At 48.7% G+C, this 8577-nt stretch overlaps 1 protein-coding gene across 1 annotated transcript; it reads left to right on the plus strand.

Annotated features, from left to right (window-relative positions):
* Positions 1 to 4: 4 nt before the first annotated feature.
* Positions 5 to 3424, plus strand: SRP19 (signal recognition particle 19kDa; the record flags this gene model as incomplete). The annotated part of the gene is made up of 4 exons (XM_010153203.1): positions 5 to 34; positions 991 to 1062; positions 2147 to 2258; positions 3291 to 3424. Coding segments are annotated over 4 exons (348 nt in total), but the record flags the coding sequence as incomplete, so codon positions are not given.
* Positions 3425 to 8577: the final 5153 nt, after the last annotated feature.

Consider the following 8577-nt stretch of genomic DNA (forward strand, 5'->3'; position numbering starts at 1 on the left):
GATAGCGGAGGGAAGAAGGATCCCCATAGACAAGGTAATCTTGTGGGTGGTGGGGAAACGGGGTGCTTTGGTTTGCTGTGCAGTAGTGTGTCGAGAGCTGGAACACAAATCCCGGAGCTGTTCATCTTCCCCACCCCCCACGGCAGATAGACTGGAAATGGGTGCATTTGAAGGTGGTCTGGTGTCAGCATGTGAATTTGGTAGGAGAGCACGGGGTTTCGGTGTCTGCTTTCACATGTGCAGCACCTTTGGCAAGCAGGTGAGGTAACGAGAGACGTAATGCACTTGGCCTCGTACCTGAGTAGTTTGCCAAACTCGAAAGCGGTGCAGAAAAGAACAGTTAGCTAATGATTGTTTGCTTGGTGACAGACCGTTTACGTCTTGTTCTGTGCCCTGGCCCCTTTGCTGCTGTCAAAGACGGAAGCCCCAGTGCATGTGGCACGTAGCTGTTGTTGATTTTAAACTGTCCAGTAATAGTTTTTCATCATCTCACTCGCTTATAATATTTTTAACAAGCAGTGCTGGGAATACAAAGAGGTTTTCTCACTGCTTAGTGCTGGGTTTTTTTATGACAGTAGTCAAAAATAAAAGTATGCAGTTTGCCTGTCAGATCTGTGCTCAGGAAGTTTGTGTTCTTCATTCCTTGCTATAAGCTTGCTTTTGCTGATTCATGGCTTTTGGGGTATTTTTTTTTTAATATAATAAATGTTTTTTCATTTAACTTATTTTTCCTAAGCCATCATTTTATTTGCTGTCATCCTAATTAATTCTATCTCATTGGTTTCCTGTTTTACTGGTGTCTTGTATCTCTTGAGATTTTTTTTTTGATGTTTTCTAGACCATAGGAGCACTCACAGGTGAATTCTACAGATTGTCATTATTTGAAGTACATGCTCTTGTTTTTCTAGTTATAGTGTACAGGGTGGGAAACTAACTACTGCTGTACAGGTAGTTTATCATCAAAAAATAATTAACTTGTCGTTTCAACAGGCTGTTGAAAATCCCACATCTACAGAAATCCAAGATGTATGTGCAGCAGTAGGATTCAACGTGCTATTAGAGGTAATGAAAACACCCCACCGTACCACATACTTTGTATGTGTATGTGGTAGAGCAGTAGAGCTCTATCTTTTCTTACAGACAGGATAATTTACAATTGAGAAGTTCTTGTTACCGGCCAAGACGCTTGCTTTGAGTGACATCTGACCGAAATGATGAAGTAAATGTTGGAAAATTGTGTGCAAGGCAGGAATAACCCAGATATCTTGAGACGATGCTACTTCTTAAGCTTATAAAAAGATTACTTTTGTTTAACTACTCTTCTGAGAAGAGTGTCCTAGATGCTGAGAACGGTGTCACACTGAAAGCTAATTTTGCAAGCTGCAGCTCTCCAAATTAAGCTTTTTAAAACAGCGTATCTTTTAGTGGAAGGTAATGACCTCTTGGGATGACTGTCCTGTAGGAATAGGATCCTCATAGAATCACAGAATGGTTTAGGCTGGAAGGGACCTTAAAGACCATCTAGTCCCCCCCCCCTGCCATGGGCAGGGACACCTTCCCCCAGACCAGGTTGCTCCAAGCCTCATCCAGCCTGGCCTTGAACACTTCCAGGGATGGGGCATCCACAGCTTCTCTGGGCAACCTGTTCCAGTGCCTCACCACCCTCTCCAGGAAGAACTTCTTCCTGATACCTAATCTAAACCTCCCTGCTTTCAATTTAAACCTGAAGCTTAATCTTCAGTGTCCTTTAGAATTATGTCTCAGGAGAGAATGTTGATTTTCCTATTGCAATACCTACTTGGTCTTTAAATAGTTAAAGTTGGTGACTTCTTGCTCTGGGCTTCCAGAGAGGTAACTTCTGACAATTCATTTTCTGAAGGAATTTTTAATTTAAAGTACCATTGAATTTTCTGTCGCTTCTTTGCTAAAGAATTCAGGTCCTCATCTGAGAGTGTGGCTGGTATTCAAACAGAGTGTACAGTATCCCTTTGCTTTTCAGAGGATGTCAAATACCTTCCTTTTAGTGCACACCAGCCTGTGAAACAACCAGTAAGAAACCTGTAACGTTTTTTTAGAGCAACTGCCTGACGAATTTTGCAGAGAATTATTCCCGTACTTCTCATAAATGTCTCCTTGTGTATGACAGAAGAATAAGATGTATCCTAGAGAGTGGAACAGAGACGTGCAGTACAGAGGGAGAGTTCGAATCCAGCTCAAACAAGATGATGGCAACCCGTGTTTACCTCAGTTTCCAACACGTGAGTAGAGTACCTGGGTTAGGCACTTCATCTGCGGCTAAAACAGAGAGACTTTTGTTTATGTTGTGATGTTACCAGATTGTTCAGTTAGTTTCACTGTTACAAATGTTGCAACTCTATGTTAAACCTGTTTGCCTGTGTAAGCCAGCCAAACCGAGTTGCTGAGTGGGTTTTGTAAAACGCCGCTGTCTTTAATCCTCCCGTTTCTTCAGCGCTTGGACTCAAGGGGGTTGTGAAAAGTGGCGTGTGGCGGGAGGGGGCTGTGTTCACCACCCCAGCCGTTTCGTTTTGGCTCACTGTTTTGTTGGCAGTCAATACAGCGGCTTTGGCATTAAAACGGCTAAATTCCACCTTTTTATGGGGTTAGATGCATCAGCACGGGTGCCAAATTGATAAAAGTACAGTGCTGACTTCAGTTTTCTGTCGGCCGTTGTCATAAACTAATAATGGAGCAGCTCCCTCCAACTAATTAACAAGAATAGTTCATCTTGAATGACAATTCAGTCTTTTGCATTTTTCCTCATGAGTAATCAGTGTGTAAAAGGGCAGCAACTGTATGTAACTGAAGAAGTGTGTATCCTGAGGAAAGAGCAGGAGGAATACTGACTGGAGTAGCGTGAGAGTGCTGTTGGTCATAAGGAGACGATGTAATTATTCCTGCTGGAAGACAGTAGCGCCTCTTTTTTTAAAGGTGCTTGTGCCCTTTGCCCAGTCATTCTGTCCCAGGTGTTTTAGGGCCGTTGAAGGGAAAAGTGTCACAGGGAAGATGTAGATAGTTCGGAGTTCATTGGGTTATGTGCCAGCTGTGTATGCTGTGATGTTTATCAGTCCTGCACCTTTCTAAAATTAAAAAAGGTCAATAAGAGTGTTTCATAAACTCCTAGCTACATGGGGGAAGGAAGCAGAACTCCTTGGCTTTGTATCTAGCTTAACAGAAATCTGAAGTTTCTAACTGAAGTTCGTCTAACTTTGGAAATGATGCAAATGTTCTTAACAAAGTAGGCCTGCACTGATCCCTGCCGGTACTTCTAGGTAAATCAGTGATGCTGTATGCTGCAGAAACCATTCCCAAACTGAAAACAAGGACCCAAAAGATGGGAGGTAGCGACCAAAGTCTTCAGCAAGGAGAAGGAGGCAAGAAAGGTAAAGGGAAGAAAAAGAAGTGAGCTGGCGTCTGGAACGGCTGACGGACAGGTTACTCACCGCCGCTTTGAAGTGAAAGATAGAAGCAAGGAGTGAAGGGGTGACGCTGCATAGAACTGCCTGCTGTTCTCGGGGCTGGAATGCATGTAGCTGCCTCGCTTCTGTGTAACAGTGAGTCTCCACGCGCAGCCTGCACGGCCCCAGCTCCCGTCCGCTGTTGAAAGTGGAAGAACCTGAGAAAATGGGGTGGGTGGGGGAGTTACTTCTTTCTGGAAAAAATATGCAGCTTTTGATAAATAAATAAATATTGTTATGCAAACTAGGTAACCTGAAAACTGATCGCCTTAGTAAACCATGAATCTGTGCTAGGGAAGTGATTATCTTAATTCTGGGGAGTCTTTACCACCAACAGAAAACTCTGTCCCTGATCTCTGTCACTTACAGAAAACTGAGGGTGTCCCTGCCCATAGCAGGGGGGTTGGAACTAGACGGTCCCTAAGGCCCCTTCCAACCCAAACCGTTCTGTGATTCCATGTAAGGCAATGAAGCTGCGGCTCTGTAAACTTCCCTTGCTAGCTGATAATCTGTGCAGCTCTCAAGCGTGCTAATAAAGGTGGCATGTTCATTTTCCAAAAAGTTATCTTAGGGAATACTTTTCCCGAAGCATTCATTTTTTCCTGCACAGCCTGTTGGAAAGATGTCAGCGACTCATGCTGTAAGTGTAATATTGTGAAGTTTTACGGTAATTTGAAAAACAAGGAAGGAGGAGGCTGCGTTCTGGTTGTCACTGCAGTTGTCCCAAGTCCGAAAGCTGCCATGGCAGTTCCTCAGGCCGATCCCTGTGCCAGTGTGAGAGGAGCAGTACGTAGGCCTCCGGAGCAGAACGGAATGCTGTGTTCCAGGGCTGCAGTTGACAGATACTAATGTCGCCTCTTTATTTTTCTGCTGATGATGCTTTACACAAGCTACCTCTGGGGTGTCAGGCCTTGAGCACATACCCAAACTCTGAGAAGTTCGTTAAAGTGCCAGCTGACGGAACGCCGTGGGGCAGGAGCGGCGGGAGCGGGTGCTCTCTGAAAAGTGGGTTTGGTACAGAAAACAACGGGACGTGGTTCGAGGTGGTTAGTTACGCCTGCTCCGTGCCCAACCTGGTGAAAAACAGCAAGTGAGGTGTGCGAGCAAGAGCGGGAGGTGCTTGTGAGGCGAAAGGCTGTAACTGCCTACGGGCTGTGGGCCTCTAGTTATTCCTGGCTTTGGCCAAGTAACTTTTCTGAGGCTTGAAAAGCTGGGAGCTCCGCACGAATGGATTGGTGCGGGCTGAGTCAGCTCCGTGATGTGGCGGGGAGGGACTCCCGACGACAACTGGTCATGTTGTGCCCAAGTAAATCACAGCTTCAGACCGCAGGCAGCTGGAAGTTGCGGAGGTCGAGTGTCACAGGATACCTGTTCGTGGTGGCCAGCAGCTCGGGTGTCGGAAGACTCGTCTGCGCTGTGGTATGCGTTGGGGCAGCCTCTCTGTGATGCCGCTTACCCAAACGCCCCGATCCAAGGACCCGAAACCCTAAAGCTGCTTTAAAGTGTGGATCGTACAAAAAAGAACTATTTCTGAAAAGAGTAATACTGAAGTGTATAAAACTGATTTAATTGAGTTAACAGAGGGAGCTCAGTGAGTACTTTGCGTAAAGCTGACCTTTTTTTTAAGCAAACTGCGCGCTGCCAGGAAACGGGGTGATCGCTGCCGTGAGGGAGTTGGAGTCCGATTCCCTCCGCCCCTCTTTGCTCATCCCCCGTCTCTAAATGAGCTCACCTGCAGCACGCTGCGTGAGTGATACCTCTTCCGGAACGAGGCATCACGGGCTCAAAACGCAACTCCCCGGGGCTCAGCTTGCAAACCAGACCTTCCTCTCTCTGTTTCTGAGAAACCGTCTTCCTTACAGGGTCAAAACCAAGTGGATCGAGGGGGTAGGTCAGGTTTCTGCAGGTCTTTCCCCCTTTCTTCAGCACCCTTCCTCTTGCTCCCTTAATTTCTGGGAGAGGGAAGATGGTTGGAGGCCGTTGTGGGACCGTGAGTGGAGACAAGGCTGTCATAAAAATACGGACGTACCCCAGCTGTTGGTCTCCATGCTGTCAATAAAAAAAAACCTTTTTGAGGATAAAACTGGGTGAAAATGGATGTCTCTTCATTTCACCTGTCTCAGTTTTCCGTGAGAGCCTGCTCATGCAGCGCGGACGCAGAATAGACGCCGTGGTCCGTGGCATCCCGTAGGTGGCAATGTTAACACGGACACGCCGCAGAGCAGGACGTCGAGCTAACCGCCCTGGAAGGCAGGCGTCCGGCTGTGAGAGCGTCCGGCTGTCGCTCTCCTGTGCCAGTGCTGGGTACCCAGGCGAAGCCTTTGCAGAGGACGTGCGAGCTCGGAATCCCTGCAACGCTCCTTACGGCGGCGTCGGGAGGTGAGGTGGGTGGATGGCCCTATGCGGTTCTCCACCCTCAGCCATGAGGCGAATTTCTCAAAGACCGGCTCTGCGGAAAACGGCTGTTTAGGAACCTGCCTGTGCATCCTGTTCCTTCTGTGCCTAACGGTGAGAGCCTGGGCACCCCCTTGGGGCAGCACCTACGTCTGGGATGTTTGTGTGCTGTACCAAGAGCATGAAAAGTGTGTGGGGCCCGGGTTTCCTACTCTAGCTCCAGGTGGGGCTGTGTTAGAATGGAATGGAATGGAATGGACTACTTCAGTTGGGAGGGACCTCCAATTGCCCCTCCACTCCAACTGCCTGACCGGATGCCTCTTAAACACTGACAGGCCTGGGGCCTCGCCCACCTCCCCAGGGACCCTGTTCCAGGGTTTGACCCCCCTCTCAGTCAAGAAATCCCTCCTCATGCCCAGCCTAAACCTCCGCTGGCGCAGCTTTGAACCTTTCCTGTGTCCTGGCACTGGATACCACTCGCTTAGCTTCTTCCTGTTGCCAACTGGCCTTTACTGGAGTTATTACACCCCTTAGGATAAAATAACCTCACTTTTCAGAGAGATGACTGCACACACACACATCCCTCCCAAAAAAAGGCAATGCAAATACTCTCTTTGTCTGTTGCTTTGTAACCTCTGAGCCTGTCGAGTCACTTGGCTGACGTGACAAAAAGCGTAGCGGCCCCAAGGACAGCGAGTTCCCCTGCGTCGTGCCGCTGCGAGATGCAGAGACAGGACTGTGTTAGCGCACCGCCCAGTGAAGACATGCTCTGTCCCAGACGGACCAGGAGAGGCCGTGAGGATGGGTTTTATCCTCTCCCGCTGGCGCTTTGCTCTGACCGACCCGCCCTGGCCACGCTGGGCACTGCACAGGCAGCTGCAGCGTCGGTACCGGCAGGACCTGGAAAAGCGGCGACCAAATGAGCTGCCCTGTGCCGAGAGCCCCGGGAAGATGGGAGAATGGAGTACCCTGCAGTGCCTGGATGGGAGGGAACTGTCAGCCGTTGGTAGTACGGGATGGGGGGGGCAGGGGACACACCCGTACAACCGAGGACTCCCGCGCTGGCCCGGGGTTGTGCTCCCCAAGTACCGTTCCATTCCACACTGGATGTGGAAGTCCTCCGGAAAGACGAGACGGATGTTCACTGCACTGCAGGGTTGCCGGAATTGCGGTTTATGGGGAGTGCGGACAGTCCCTCAGGACCTACAGGAATTTGTGATCTACTTTTAAAGGCTGTTCTTCCTCCTTTGCGTCAGGAAGTTACTGCCGGGTGCATCTGGAACGGGGGTGACTAAGGCATTAGTTGTACTATTTTTGTGCAGATTCTCAGATTACCGACATGGAGCCGACAGGGTCAGAACGCAAAAGCAAGACACTTCCTTAAATCCTGCAAACTGAAAAGAAGAAAACGGTTGTGAGGGCTGGACCCCACAAATCCGTCACCTCTCCCACCGCTTCGTTGTCAACTGTCCTGCCTTGAAGAGTGCTGCTTCATTCGAGTACCCTAGGGGCGATGTGGGCTTTTTAAAAAAGGTTTTCCTGACTTTTTCCTTCCCACCGTGTAGGACAAAGCAGAAGAAACACCCCGCTTCCTACGTGTAACCCCTCCCCACCTGCCGTTAACTCCGCAGCATTCGGTTTTGGGTCATCGACGGAACACTGGAAAAGGAACGGGTGAGGAAAACGGCTTCGGAGACCCTGTAGTTTCCCATCGTTCCTCTCTCTGTTTGTAGAGAAGACTACACCGGGACGATTCCGTAGGTGAGCAAGGCTGCGAGTGTGGAAAGCCGCAGGGCGCAGGCAGCTGCTGGTGGTGCCCGGGGGTAGAACAGACCTACGTTCCACACTCCCCGTGCAGGCGGCTGCTCTGAGCAGCTCAGCTGCCCCCTAAGATCCAGTCATGAAGCCAAAGTACTTTCGTCAGGCTTTCGGAGAGATTTCGTAATGAAGTTTGGGCAGAAACCAGCGGATACGGGGTTTTCGCTGTTGGGGGATAAGGTTCTCAAGAAACACCGAGGCATCGTACCAGTCCTGTAAGAATCTCTTTTATTTGTGTCCACTTTTATTGAGCACGTTACAGGTTCAGCACAGACACGGAGGAGGGGCGCGTACCAACATCTGCACGTAAACGCCGCGAAGAAAGCTTTGGGAAGAGCGCTGACCTGCGGGGCCAGCCCAGTGGCGTTCCCAGCAGGGAGGGGTAACGCGCGGCAGGAATTCAGTCGTTTCTACTTGCCTGAAAGCAAACGAGACCCCCTTCGGTGGTCAACCGTCCTACGTCAAGTAGAAATCTGACAAAGGAGCGCTGAATTTAGCTGCTGGCCAAGAAATACCAAGTTGTGAAGACAAGAATTTGATTTAAAGATTGTTAAGTTCTAAGAGAGAGGAAAGGGAATGTTTTAACACTTACTAGAAACGTTTTATCCCCATTAACAACAGAAAAACTGTTGAGTAGTACAAGAAATTAAAAACAAGTTCTGTCTCTACTACAGACCTCGTTCGGCTCGGAAAGTCCAAGATTTATCAGCAGCTTTTAGAGAAGCAAGTTAAGTAGTACTCTGTACCTAAATCAAATAGACCATTAAGCATCTTTATTTATTAGTTATTATTTCGAGAGGTGAAACTAGACTACACGTGCCACACGACTGCCATATACACGGTTGGTAGTGTTTACAACGGAGCGTTAGGGTTCAGTGTGGCTCACAGA

Source organism: Eurypyga helias, unplaced genomic scaffold (genome assembly GCF_000690775.1).
Source record: "Eurypyga helias isolate BGI_N326 unplaced genomic scaffold, ASM69077v1 scaffold20236, whole genome shotgun sequence".
Taxonomy (NCBI): Eukaryota; Metazoa; Chordata; class Aves; order Eurypygiformes; family Eurypygidae; genus Eurypyga; species Eurypyga helias.